This window comes from Haliotis rufescens, unplaced genomic scaffold, assembly GCF_023055435.1.
Source record: "Haliotis rufescens isolate VD_foot unplaced genomic scaffold, xgHalRufe1.0.p SCAF_19, whole genome shotgun sequence".
Taxonomy (NCBI): domain Eukaryota; kingdom Metazoa; phylum Mollusca; class Gastropoda; order Lepetellida; family Haliotidae; genus Haliotis; species Haliotis rufescens.
Window position 1 is genome coordinate 2980001 of NW_025963879.1, and position 13826 is coordinate 2993826.

Below are 13826 nucleotides of genomic sequence, written 5' to 3' on the forward strand. Positions count from 1 at the left end.
CCACCACCACCACCATCACCACCACCACCACCACCCACACCACCTCCATCACCACCGTCAAAACCACCATCACCACACCAACATCACCACACCAACATCACCACACCACCATCACCATCACCACCACCACCACCACCACCACCACCATCACCACCACCATCACCATCAACACCACCACCCACACCACCTCCATCACCACCGTCACAACCACCATCACCACACCAACATCACCACACCAACATCACCACACCAACATCACCACACCAACATCACCACACCAACATCACCACACCACCACCACCACCACCACCACCATCACCACCCACACCACCACATCACCATCCACACCACCACACCACCACCACCACCATCACCACCACCACCACCATCACCACCACCACCACCATCACCATCACCATCACCACCACCATCACCACCACCACCATCACCACCACCATCACCACCACCACCACCACCATCACCACCACCATCACCACCACCATCACCACCACCATCACCACCACCACCACCACCACCATCACCACCACCATCACCACCACCACCACCACCATCACCACTACCATCACCACCACCACCACCATCACCACCATCACCACCACCACCACCATCACCACCACCACCACCACCATCACCACCACCACCACCACCATCACCACCACCACCACCATCAACACCACACCACCACCATCACCACCACCACCACTACCATCACCATCACCATCACCACCACCATCACCACCACCACCATCACCACCCACATCACCATCCACACCACCACACCACCCTCCAACCACCACCATCACCACCACCCTCCCACCATCACCCCCAATTGCGTGGATTGATGCTCATGATATCAATCACTGGATTGTCCAGACTCGATTATTTACAGACCGCCGTCATATAGCTGGAATATTGCTGAGTGCGGCGTTAAACAACAAACCAACCAACCAACCAACCAACCACCATCACCCCCACACCACCACCACCACCACCACCACCATCACCCCCACACCACCACCATCACCACCACCACCACCACCCACACCACCACCCACACCACCCACACCACCACATCACCATCCACACCACCACCAAACAACAAACCAACCAACCAACAACCAGAATATTATCTGGTTGGTCCCTTAGCCGGAGTTAGTAAATTGACCTGACATATTATGTAACGAAATCTGTCTGTCTGTTATCTGAATGGAAGCATGCATTCTAACGCTACCTTGTCGTCACAAAGTATCTTTCTCACGTTAGCAGTCTTGATTTATGGATACAAATTTGTAGTTGCAGTTATTTGGTCATCCAAGCGTGATCGTTTTGTTGTGTACACCTGTAGTGGTTATTATTACCTTGGATTTATTGCTTCTGTTATTTATGTACAATAAGGACTTGAATAAGACATAATATATTTCCAGGATGTCAATTATGTTTGATATTGGCATCTAGTTTGTCTGGCAACATGATTTACCTGCTGTTTTATGAAGGACTTTGTAGTACCAGTAATGAAGATAATCTCTGTTTCTTATGTTGAACTCTAGAAGTTGTCCTTTCTCTCAAAACATCCAGCTGATAAAATCAAATTTTGGTACGCAGATTCAACATTCGAAAACAATATTGGTGTACATAAATATTTCCATTATATTTTTTATTTTTTCTACAATTTGTTTCTTTGTTTGTTTATTTGTTGTTTAACACCGCACTCAACAATATTCCAGCAATATGACGGCGGTCTGTAAATAATCAAGTTTGGACCAGACAATCCAATGAATAACATCATCCGCATCAATCCACGCAATTAGGATACGATGACATGCATCAACCAAGTCAGCGAGCCGATCCCGTTAGTCGCCTCTTACAACAAGCATGGTCGCCTTTTACGGCAAGCATGTGTTGCTGAAGACCTATTCTAGCCCAGATCTTCACGGGTCCAAAGATCACTTTGAAGGGTACTTGGGAGAACCAGGCGTTCTGTCAGTCTTATGTATTGTAGTATACCTTGATGTTAGGTACATCACGAACCATGGACTAAAGAGATTGTATGTGCAGTATGATAAACACTGAGCTACACAAATACATTTGTGTTTTTTATTATGACCAAACCATGCCAATTGTTGAGAAAATTTATGGAGCGACACAAATTCATTTGTATTTTTTCAACCAACCCATGCTCAGTTTGGGCTTACTGTGCATGAGACTTCATTCTGTTGTACGTCCAAGTAGATCCCCAGGAAGACCTGATCTCACGATGAACTCTTCTGTTTGCAGCTGTGCGGCCATGACACCAACAATCTGCCTGACCTGGTTGGAGATCTGTCTAAGTCAACTCCAGCAACTCTCGAGTCTGCTCTTGATTCTCTATCCGTTATAGACGAGAACCCAACAGTGTCTGAGCCAGTCATCAGCCAAGGCACCATGTCCAACCAACCACAAACTTTGCAACAGGAGTTTTCCTTGGTGAACAAGAATATTCCTCATGTTACCATTGAAGAGGTGAGCTTTTTTTGTGTGTGTTAATCAGCTTTCACCATAAAAGGGAGGGATGGGTAACATGGTGATTATGGTGTTGACTTGTCCGCCTCAGACATGGGTTCATTCCCCAATATGGGTACGATGTGTGAGTCCATTTCTAGTGTCCCCCATTAACTTTATGGCTGGAATATTGCTAAACGTCATGTATGAAATGAATCATTTGCACGATAAAAATCACTCCTGTATATTTTATCTTCAGATGGACGCAATCAATCGTGTATGTAAAGTGACGGCACAGATTGGGAAGCGGCGGGTCAGCCTCAATCTCAATTTCCCCCCTGACTACCCAAACAATGCCTCACCATCATTCCAGTTCCTCCACAGCACCCTGGATGCCACCATGCAGAAACAGCTCATCAAGGTAAATATTACCTCCACCATGGACCATGCAGAAACAGCTCATCAAGGTAAATATTACCTCCCCCATGGACCATACAGAAACAGCTCATCAAGGTAAATATTACCTCCCCCATGGACCATGCAGAACCAGCTCATCAAGGTAAATATTACCTCCCCCATGGACCATGCAGAAACAGCTCATCAAGGTAAATATTACCTCCCCCATGGACCATGCAGAAACAGCTCATCAAGGTAAATATTACCTCTCCCCCCCCCCCCCCCCATGGACAATGCAGAAACAGCTCATCAAGGTAAATATTACCTCCCCCATGGACCATACAGAAACAGCTCATCAAGGTAAATATTATCTCCCCAATTGACCATGCAGAAACAGCTCATCAAGGTAAATATTACCTCCCCCATGCTACCATGCAGAACCAGCTCATCAAGGTAAATATTACCTCCCCCATGCCACCATACAGAAACATCTCATCAAGGTAAATATTACCTCCCCCATGCTACCATGCAGAAACAACTCATCAAGGTAAATATTACCTCCCCCATGCCACCATACAGAAACAGCTCATCAAGGTAAATATTACCTCCCCCATGCCACCATGCAGAAACAGCTCATCAAGGTAAATATTACCTCCCCCATGCTACCATGCAGAAACAGCTCATCAAGGTAAATATTACCTCCCCCATGCTACCATGCAGAAACAGCTCATCAAGGTAAATATTACCTCCCCCATGCTACAATGCAGAAACAGCTCATTGAGGCCCATGTATATTTCATTGTGTTATATCCTGACCCATGTATACTTTATTGTGTTATATCCTGGCCCATGTATTCTTCATTGTGTTATATCCCGGCCCATGTTTACTTCATTTTGTTATATCCTGGAGCATGTTTACTTCAAAGTGTTATATCCTGGAGCATGTTTACTTCAAAGTGTTATATCCTGGCCCATGTATACATCGTTGTGTTATATCCTGACCCATGCATACGTCATTGTGTTATTACCTAGAGCATGTTTACTTCAAAGTGTTATATCCTGGCCCATGTATTCTTTATTGTGTTATATCCTGGCCCATGTATACGTCATTGTGTTATATCCCAACCCATGTATACTTCCTGGTGTTATGTCATGGCCCGTGTTTACTTCATAGTGTTATATCCTGGCCCATGTATACTTCATTGTGTTATATCCTGGCCCATGTATACTTCATTGTGTTATATCCTGGCCCATGTATTCTTCATTGTGTTATATCCTGGCCCATGTATACTTCATTGTGTTATATCCTGGCCCATGTATTCTTCATTGTGTTATATCCTGGCCCATGTATACTTCCTGGTGTTATGTCATGGCCCATGTTTACTTCAAAGTGTTATATCCTGGACCATGTTTACTTCATTGTGTTATATCCTGGCCCATGTATACTTCATTGTGTTATATCCTGGCCCATGTATACGTCACTGTGTTATATCCCGGCCCATGTATACTTCCTGGTGTTATGTCATGGCCCATGTTTACTTCATAGTGTTATATCCTGGACCATGTATACTTCATTGTGTTATATCCTGGCCCATGTATTCTTCATTGTGTTATATCTTGGCCCATGTTGACAGTGGGATATACCCATGTATAGTGTATTACATTTACCTCTTACAGATGACAGTGTTTTATACTAACCTAGCCATCATGTTGCAGGTTCTGACAGACACATCCCAAAAGCATGTGAAGAGGAACATGAACTGCCTGGAGCCATGCCTCCGACAGCTGATAACAGAGCTGGACACTCTCACTGTAAGTCCAGGAATCACTCTTTACACGCTTTAGGCCAGTAATTTTAATGTCTTCAATGGTCCACATTTCTCCCTGTCAGCATCTCAATCGTGAACTGCCAGAACATATATCGGTAGTTCATCATTCTCAGAATGTGTGGGTTCTACAGTGTGTGTCTGTATTTTCGTGTACAGAAAACTGAGAGGAAGACACCTGACCTTGACATTCCATTCCCCCTGACCCAGCAGCAAAACATGATGCAGACCACGCCCATCTACCCAATGTACAGCTTTGGAAGCTTCCAAGACTCCAGCGTTCCATTCCCCAGGACAAGCGGAGCTCGATTCTGCTCTGTAGGTAGGTGGTCACTGACTGTATGTCCCCAAGACAAGCAGACCCCAGTCCTGCTCTGTAGGTAGGTGGTCACTGACTGTATATGCCCAAGACAAGCAGACCTCAGTCCTCCTCTGTAGGTAGGTGGTCACTGACTGTATTTGCCCAAGACAAGCAGACCCCAGTCCTGCTCTGTAGGTAGGTGGTCACTGACTGTATTTGCCCAAGACAAGCAGACCTCAGCCCTCCTCTTTAGGTAGGTGGTCACTGACTGTATTTGCCCAAGACAAGCAGGCCCCAGTCCTGCTCTGTAGGTAGGTGGTCACTGGTTGTATCTGCCCAAGACCAGCAGACCTCAGTCCTGCTCTGTAGGTAGGTGGTCACTGGTTGTATTTGCCCAAGACCAGCAGGGCCCAGTCCTGCTCTGTAGGTAGGTGGCCACTGGTTGTATTTGCCCAGGACCAGCAGGCCCCAGTCCTGCTCTGTAGGTAGGTGGTCACTGGTTGTATCTGCCCAAGACCAGCAGACCTCAGTCCTTCTCTGTAGGTAGGTGGTCACTGGTTGTATTTGCCCAAGACAAGCAGGCCCCAGTCCTGCTCTGTAGGTTGGTGGTCACTGACTGTATGTGCCCAAGACCAGCAGACCTCAGTCCTGCTCTGTAGGTAGGTGGTCACTGGTTGTATTTGCCCAAGACAAGCAGACCTCAGTCCTGCTCTGTAGGTAGGTGGTCACTGGTTGTATTTGCCCAAGACCAGCAGGGCCCAGTCCTGCTCTGTAGGTAGGTGGCCACTGGTTGTATTTGCCCAAGACCAGCAGGCCCCAGTCCTGCTCTGTAGGTAGGTGGTCACTGGTTGTATCTGCCCAAGACCAGCAGACCTCAGTCCTGCTCTGTAGGTAGGTGGTCACTGGTTGTATTTGCCCAAGACAAGCAGACCTCAGTCCTGCTCTGTAGGTAGGTGGTCACTGACTGTATTTGCCCAAGACAAGCAGGCCCCAGTCCTGCTCTGTAGGTAGGTGGTCACTGGTTGTATTTGCCCAAGACAAGCAGACCTAAGTCCTGCTCTGTAGGTAGGTGGTCACTGGTTGTATTTGCCCAAGACAAGCAGACCTCAGTCCTGCTCTGTAGGTAGGTGGTCACTGGTTGTATTTGCCCAAGACAAGCAGGCCCCAGTCCTGCTTTGTTGATGATGTGGAATGTAATGTTACATGTTGCAGGTGTGTTGGTGATATTTGGCCGCTCTGCTGTGATGAAGAAACATGACGGAACAGAACCCACACCCAAGTAAGATTTCTAGATTCAAGCACAACTGAAGGTGTTGTGTGTAGAACTTTAAAAAAACAACATTTTGAATCAACCAAATGAATAACATTCTCCATTTTTGTATCCCCTGTGTGACACTGGTGCAGTAGGGGATATAGCAGTAACATTGCATTGTTCCATAATAGGGCTGGGAGGGGTAACCCTGGGTACCCGGGTAGGGTGGGTACTGAGTAGGACCTGGGTACCCACATGACTACCCAGACCAGTGGTTAGTCACGGATATATTGTTTATTGAAAAAAAATATCTAGAACTCTGTGGTTTCACTACAAGTCACTAATGTTCACATTTCTTACTGACTATGCACCCATTTCTTCTGACTTTTCATATGGTTGAATAAAGATATAACTTAAGTCAACCTCAGTGTATGCATGACCATATTGTTTAATACATGTATCTAAATACGTTTTGCCAGGGCTATGGTAAAACAAAATGCACAATCGTACATTTTGTACCCATCTCTTGAGACCTACAGGGTGTACCCGGTTAGGGTCGGGTGATAGGGCGATGGGTACCTGGGTAGTAAATTCGGATTCGTCCCAGCCCTATTCCATAACACCCTTCAGAAAGCAGTATTCAGGTACAACCTCCATCTGTTCACAGAGCTCTGTCAGAACTAGCTGCCTTTGCCAGACCATCCCAGAATGCAACACCCTTTGCACCCTTCTTCCCTCGCAGTCCTCCAACGCCAAGCAATGAGGGTTTGTCAATCAGTGACTTCTACACATACAAGGAAAGAGTAAGTGGATTGGAATGCTAGTCCATTTGTATCTGATGCCAAGGCCGTACCATACTATCTACCTGTACAGCTCTGTATATGCACAGAGCTTTGCTCAAATGGAAATGGCATCACATTGCCAGAGCATCATTTTCTATCAGTTTTTATTTCAAAGGTAGTGAGTGAGTTATTGTTGTTTTATGATGCAGGTTGTCTTACAGCTATATCGTGGGACTTGACTTGCCATGTGGACATACACTGTGACATCAGATTCCCATGTTTGTCATTTAGTCAATGAGGGCAGGTCATCTTAGAGAACTCAGTGGTCAAGATAAGCATTTGTAACTGAGAAATAGCAAGCCATGGAGTAGGGACAATTCAGGAAAACATCTTACGGACAACTTGTGATTAGAAACTACAGTGGCGTAAACATCTTGTGATTGGCAAGAGAAGCATGCAACACTCTTCATTCACCTTGGATACAACATATGTTGCTGTTTATATAGATGAATGAGGAAATATAAGCAGATGTATGAGGAGTACTTGGACCAGACAATGACTGTGGTTAGTTGAAGCAGCTGGCTTGGACTCCTTATGGTTTTCAAGAACTCAAGTCCTGAGTGTTAAGGTGAGGCAGATGAAGAATAGTCTGCTAAAGTAGCCTGATGTGTGAACTTCTGCCTCCCCTGCAGTGGGGACTCCGGGCAGATTAGCTTCCCAGGAACCTGTATGTGTTGTGTGAAGAGGGTCTGGTGTTCAAAATGTGTGTCCTGGAGTTTGCATGTCACTGTCCTCCATGGATTGTTGCTCATGTTGTTGTCCACTGGTTTTCATGGTCCAGATTCATTTGTTTTCTTTCAATCAAGATATGACTGGAACTACATTTACTCATTGAATTTCCTTCAGTGTTTCATTTGATTTCCAATAATCACCAGTACTAGCATGTTTTTTATGCCTCTGTCACATTTTCTGCTGCCACACACATCAAGACATTTCACAAGACAGACATTTCATAACAAAGTTTCACAGGTTTGGCACCATGCCTCCGCAGTTTTGGGGGGGTCAACAAAAGTCAATTGTAATTCATAAGATCCTTGGGTAGCCGCACGGCAAACGCAAGGCCACTGTACGTATGGTTGCCGTGGAGCCGCTCTATGGCATGGCTATGACATTTCTCATTGGTACGGCGAACCTAGAAATTAAAAAAGTTATAACTCCGTGCTATAATCCCACAGCGACCCCTACGGCCTATAAAAGATAGGCATACGCCCTAGGGCGACCCTGAGGCCACTGCAGGTATTCTATGGCTGCTGCAGGTATCTCTCGATTTGGGGGGGCTACGGCTGCCGTATCCTAGCTATAGAGCCAATTTGACCGAGGCTTTACTAATCTGTTTCAGCGACACCGGACACGCAGCAGGTCGCGTGTGCGTGAGGTGTCGGAGTCACGGTACAGGGACACAGAGAAGGCAGCCAAGAAACTGAATAAGGTGGCCCCTGTCAAAGTATACGATGTGTCAGCACTGCTCACTGTACACAAGCAACTAGCAGAGAATTATAAGTGAGTAGCTAAGGACATTTAGAAATATGTCTCTTCATTTTTTGTAGCACTAAACAATAGTTATGCAAATTGACCTGGAAATTGCTAATCAGTGGCATTTCCAACTGATTGATAATGGATAAGATAAAAGTCTACTTCAAATTGACATCCTTCTACAACTTAAAGCAGTCAGTATTTGGCTATATTGACAGGCATTAGCGTTCCCATTCAGTTTAGATAGAATCACTTCCATTCTGGATATTTCCTTCTAAAAGAAAACATTCAGAAATAGTAATCAATAATTCCCATTGTTATGACCTAGATAACATATGTCAAGTTGTCAAGTTGTCAAGTTGTCAAGTTGGGGGTATAGAGTTATGCCAAGGAATTCCGTCCAGTCATCCTTCTGCATTTTTGTGGGCAACCTATAACTTGAAAACTGCTGCATAGATTCTTTCACATTTGGTGAATACTTTCTATACGAAGAGCAGGGGTTTCAGAGCTAAGTTTGATATTGATATGTGTATTTTTGGAAAAAATATGATTTTTGTCATGTTTTGAACTTAGAATGTTGTTTTTACTTCAACATTTGTGCGACCTATAATCTACTTCATGGATTCTTTTCCAATTGTGGGTACAGTTTCTATACCAATAGGAGAGATGCAGTGCAAAGTGTGATTTCGACTGGAGATCAAAATGATTTGCACAAAAATAACCAGAGTTGTTCGGTCATCAGCCAGCTCAATATAAGTCATGAGAGCTGTCCTGTTTCTGTCAAGATGCCTGCATGGTGACCCCCTATCTGTTGTAGACTGGACCTGTCCGACATCCCCGGGATGTGCAGTCATAACGCTGCTGCTGCCGCTGTTGTCGGACGTAAGGATCTTGTACAGGTTAGTGTTTCCACTCTATATTCCACTGTAGGGGATTAATAGATTTTGAGCACCATGCCAGATAACCAGAGGTACCAAGGGCACAGTCGTCTTATTTGGTGTGCAAAGTTACACTCCTTGGTTGTGCCAGATTCACCCTGATTATGTTTCTAGATTTGTCAGCACCACACCCATGGTTCTGGGTTTCACCAAAGTGGTAGCATGTAAGATAGGGGGCTTTCCTCCCATATCAAGCTGACACATAGTGATAAAGGTGAAATTTGGTTCAAAGCAGCATTGAATCAAACTCACTTGTTACACCTCAGTGAATATGTTGGGTATTGACACTTGCACCTGTAGAAATACTCCTGTTGTCCTTGCAGATCTGGAACTATGTGTCTGTGATGTTACCAGCAGACATTGACTCCTGTAATCTGTAGAAATACTCCTGTTGTCCTTGCAGATCTGGAACTATGTGTCTGTGATGTTACCAGCAGACATTGACTCCTGTAATCTGTAGAAATACTCCTGTTGTCCTTGCAGATCTGGAACTATGTGTCTGTGATGTTACCAGCAGACATTGACTCCTGTAATCTGTAGAAATACTGCTGTTGTCCTTGCAGATCTGGAACTATGTGTCTGTGATGTTACCAGCCAGTCTCAACCCAAGTCCTACTCCCACCAGCTGCAGACCCTTCGCCATGACTGCCTTTGGACGGCCGCTGCTCAAAACAATGTGGGTGTCCAACCAACCCACCGTTCAATATGATTTGGCCTATTCACCAACTCATATATATATATATATATGCATACATACAGTCTGAGTGTTTGTTGTTAGATGACACACTACATTCCGGCTATATGAACGGGGTAATCAAGTCTTGTAATCTTGTTGTAGTATAGACAATGATGGTTCTGGACCACTTCCACTGGAGCCAGATTTATATACCTATACCACTACTACAGAGGGAATTTTTTATGCAAAAATGATGATGCGATTCAAGAGAGCGCATTTTTCTTCTTTGGCACCCCCAATTTCGGCACTCCCTACAATATTTTTTCCACTAGAGCAATAGGATGTGCCCAAAGCATACAACTGTGCCCAACAAATTGCCAATTGAAAATTTGTGCCCAACTTTAGTATAGAACAAAAATGGAAGAAGCGAAATATACAACTATGGAGAGCATGGGCATACAAGCAGAATATGATGAACAACAATCCAGGCCATCAGGGTTGCCTCTGACAACCACCAAAGGTTCTAACCCAGACTTCCCATGGGTTTTGTTGCTGTGTAATTGTTGCTGGCTGTACCCGGGGTATTTGTCTTTATGTTCACTGCAAGGAAAGTTGAATAACACCAAGTTTATTTTCAGTAGATTATTTTACCTGATACAGTGCCCTTGAATTTTTTATATGATTAGCGTAAAACTGTCCAAACCAAATTTGATTTCCTCATCAAGTTATACATCTTTCAACAAAACAAAATTCTATTTATTTTATTTTTTTCTACATGAAATTAACTCACTCCAAGTATGTCAAACACATGTTTATGTTTAGTCTTGATCTACCGATACCCTCTGAGACCACAATGTGGCCCTGGCTGTACCTTCAAATAGTCCCTCTGAGACCACAATGTGGCCCTGGCTGTACCTTCAAATAGTCCCTCCGAGACCACAATGTTGCCCTGGCTGTACCTTCAAATAGTTCCTCTGAGACTACAATGTCGCCCTGGCTGTACCTCAAATAGTCCCTCTGAGACCACAATGTGGCCCTGGCTGTACCTTCAAATAGTCCCTCTGAGACCACAATGTCGCCCTGGCTGTACCTCAAATAGTTCCTCTGAGACCGCAATGTCACCCTGGCTGTACCTTCAAATAGTCCCTCTGAGACTACATGAATTAAAGTATTTGTATGTCTATCACTGTTTTAGTCAAAGTACTGAAAAGTTTTATTGGCAGCTGATCTTGCCAACAATCACCACTGACTAAAGGGATGGTTTAAATCCTGCTGGGGCACTATGAAGGCAGCAGCGGTACTTAAGTGTCCTTGGTATGGTGTCCAAATTTTGGTTGCTGGCGATGTTTTACCAGTTGGTTGATGCATGTCATCGTATCCCAATTGTGTAGATTGATGCTCATGATGTCGATCACTGGATTGACTTGTCCAGACTCAATTGTTTACAGACTGCCGTCATATTGATGGAATATTGCTGAGTGTGACGTTAAACAACAAACAAACAATTTAAGTATTAATCTGAGATTTTACTGTCCTTTTTGACAGGTTCTTATATAAATTAAATGTAATACTTTTTCTGGTCACAAATGGTTTGAATACTGGGACATGTATTTTAGCTCAGTCAGTCACTCACTAACTTGCTATCCTTTTCCTGAGACTAGGCTGGACCACTACAGCAGTTACTACGATGTGCAGACGCTGGCCATGTTGTGCTGCGTATTCTGGAACAAGGAGGACGTCCACCGTGCAGCCGCTGCAGCTGCTGCCAGGTCTGCCTCCAAGACCTCGCTGGAGTACACGCCAGCTAATGTAAGCTCCATCCCACATCCTGCCACTAGCCTCATGTCTTACAGTCCAAATACATTACACAGGGACTTTCCTTGACAGGCCAATATTTGATCCCAAGTCCGGGACAAATGCAGTACAAATTTTCTTATTGCAATTAACAATTTCCCAGTTCTTGTTGTTATTGTAAGTAATGTTATGGCTTTGTAGATAGGAAAAGAAGAGAAAGAGGCATTGATACTTAATTTTACTTTATTACATTGAATGCAATGTTAAATTACAACGTTAAAATAATTTTGAATTTGGCAAAATACCAATTCCTTTCCTAGTGTGCTTCCCGAGGGCTCTTAGTTTGCAGTCCAAGATAAATCCATTCAGCTACATTTCAAAATTGAACCATTTAAATTTGATTATTTGTGTCGCTCCTAATTGTAATAAAGAAGTTGGTCATCCATATATCTTATCCTTACTTGATTATTTAAGATTTTCATCCAAAGTTGTTTTCTACTACCATGAATCATAAAGTTTATGCCAAATATGTATTATAATTGATGTATATAATTATGTTATTGTGGACAGAGCACAGAAGTTTATTATCAATTTAGTTGAAATTTTATCCTGTAGAGATCTCCCTTTTGTGACTGATATTAAAGTGTACAGATTTATTCCATTCTAACTATACCTTGTCATCATACAGCTGCTGTTGAACACTGTTTTGTTTGTTCTGTACTGGGTATTTACCCTAGAAGTGCTTATGTATTCCTTTGTCCTAGATAGGAATGGGATCCCATTTGTAAGCAGTATGTAGTCACTGATATTAAATGAACCCTGCAACATTAGTATTTGGCGTTTTGCTTCTAAACTTTTTAACTGTAGATGTTGCATTTGTATTATTCTACAAATTTTACAGTCCAATAAGAGTCAGTAACTTTGTTTTCACTTTTGTTAATGGATTTATTTATGGAAAAACAAATACGAAGTAAAAATAATTTCAGCTGGAAAAACAAAAACATTAATTTTGTTAAAAAAATTTAAACGAGTAAGACTAACTGATGATGATTTTTCCCCGAGTTTTTCCCATGCTGTGATGTGGACTGAATGCTAGTCGTTTGTTGTTTATCTAGACTGATGCTAACATTACATATCTTGGAAGTAGCACAGATAGTGGGTGGAGCTTATTGCGTAAGTCCTGACTGTGTTTACTTGATTATTTGTGTTTACCTGGCCTCACCCAATCAGAGAGTCATCAAGAATGTAGGTACAGATATGTTGGTACCTTTGCCATGTTGATGAAGAGACATCCAATAAATCCATTGCACTGGCAAAATGTCTTACGTTCTTCCCATCATGGAGTGCCATGTAGGCAGTTTTCTATCAACACTAGTGGGAAGAAGAAACTTCCCCCAAAGTGTCTTGTGTCCTTTCCAAAACAATTCAACTTGTTTTGGCCTTTCCTACTTGGTGATATTCACTGACTACTCCCATCTCTCTGACTGGGTTTGGTCTGGAGGCCAGCTCCCAACACCTGCTCTACTGTTGGTGCTGAAGCAGTGGTGTCTGTCACTGATTGTCACTTCAACAGAGTGGTAGCAGGAATTGTGGAAACTCAATCTTCGTAATCATTCGTTTGCCAGAATGACACTGTGAACCAAAAATATGTCAGTAATGTCATAAAAATGTGGAAATTGATGTGTCAACCTTGGAAACAGTATCTCAACATTTGTTCTTGGAAACTTCCTTTATGGAAACTAGGATGAGTCAGGACACAAAGTCAGGGCTACTTTCTGATAACAGTGGAGCAAGTTGTGAGTTGGTCCATCACCTGTTCATGTTTTTGTT

At 43.6% G+C, this 13826-nt stretch overlaps 1 protein-coding gene across 12 annotated transcripts in view; it reads left to right on the forward strand.

The window, feature by feature from the left end:
- Positions 1-13826, forward strand: part of LOC124120847 (GATOR complex protein WDR59-like) — a 94005-nt gene that overhangs the window by 61027 nt on the left and 19152 nt on the right. For 9 of the 12 annotated variants that reach the window (XR_006858912.2, XM_046483731.2, XM_046483736.2 and 6 more), the window contains exons 12-22: positions 2296-2520; positions 2759-2920; positions 4611-4706; positions 4880-5042; positions 6234-6300; positions 6941-7076; positions 8455-8615; positions 9406-9487; positions 10090-10202; positions 11864-12011; positions 13112-13169. Coding sequence is in view for 11 of the 12 variants with exons in the window: in XM_046483731.2 (XP_046339687.1) it covers positions 2296-2520; positions 2759-2920; positions 4611-4706; positions 4880-5042; positions 6234-6300; positions 6941-7076; positions 8455-8615; positions 9406-9487; positions 10090-10202; positions 11864-12011; positions 13112-13169 (1411 nt within the window). In the remaining variant the exon portion in view is untranslated. The remainder of the gene's footprint in view (positions 1-2295; positions 2521-2758; positions 2921-4610; positions 4707-4879; positions 5043-6233; positions 6301-6940; positions 7077-8454; positions 8616-9405; positions 9488-10089; positions 10203-11863; positions 12012-13111; positions 13170-13826) is intronic. The other 3 variants (XM_046483741.2, XM_046483734.2, XM_046483740.2) reach the window with 1 other exon arrangement.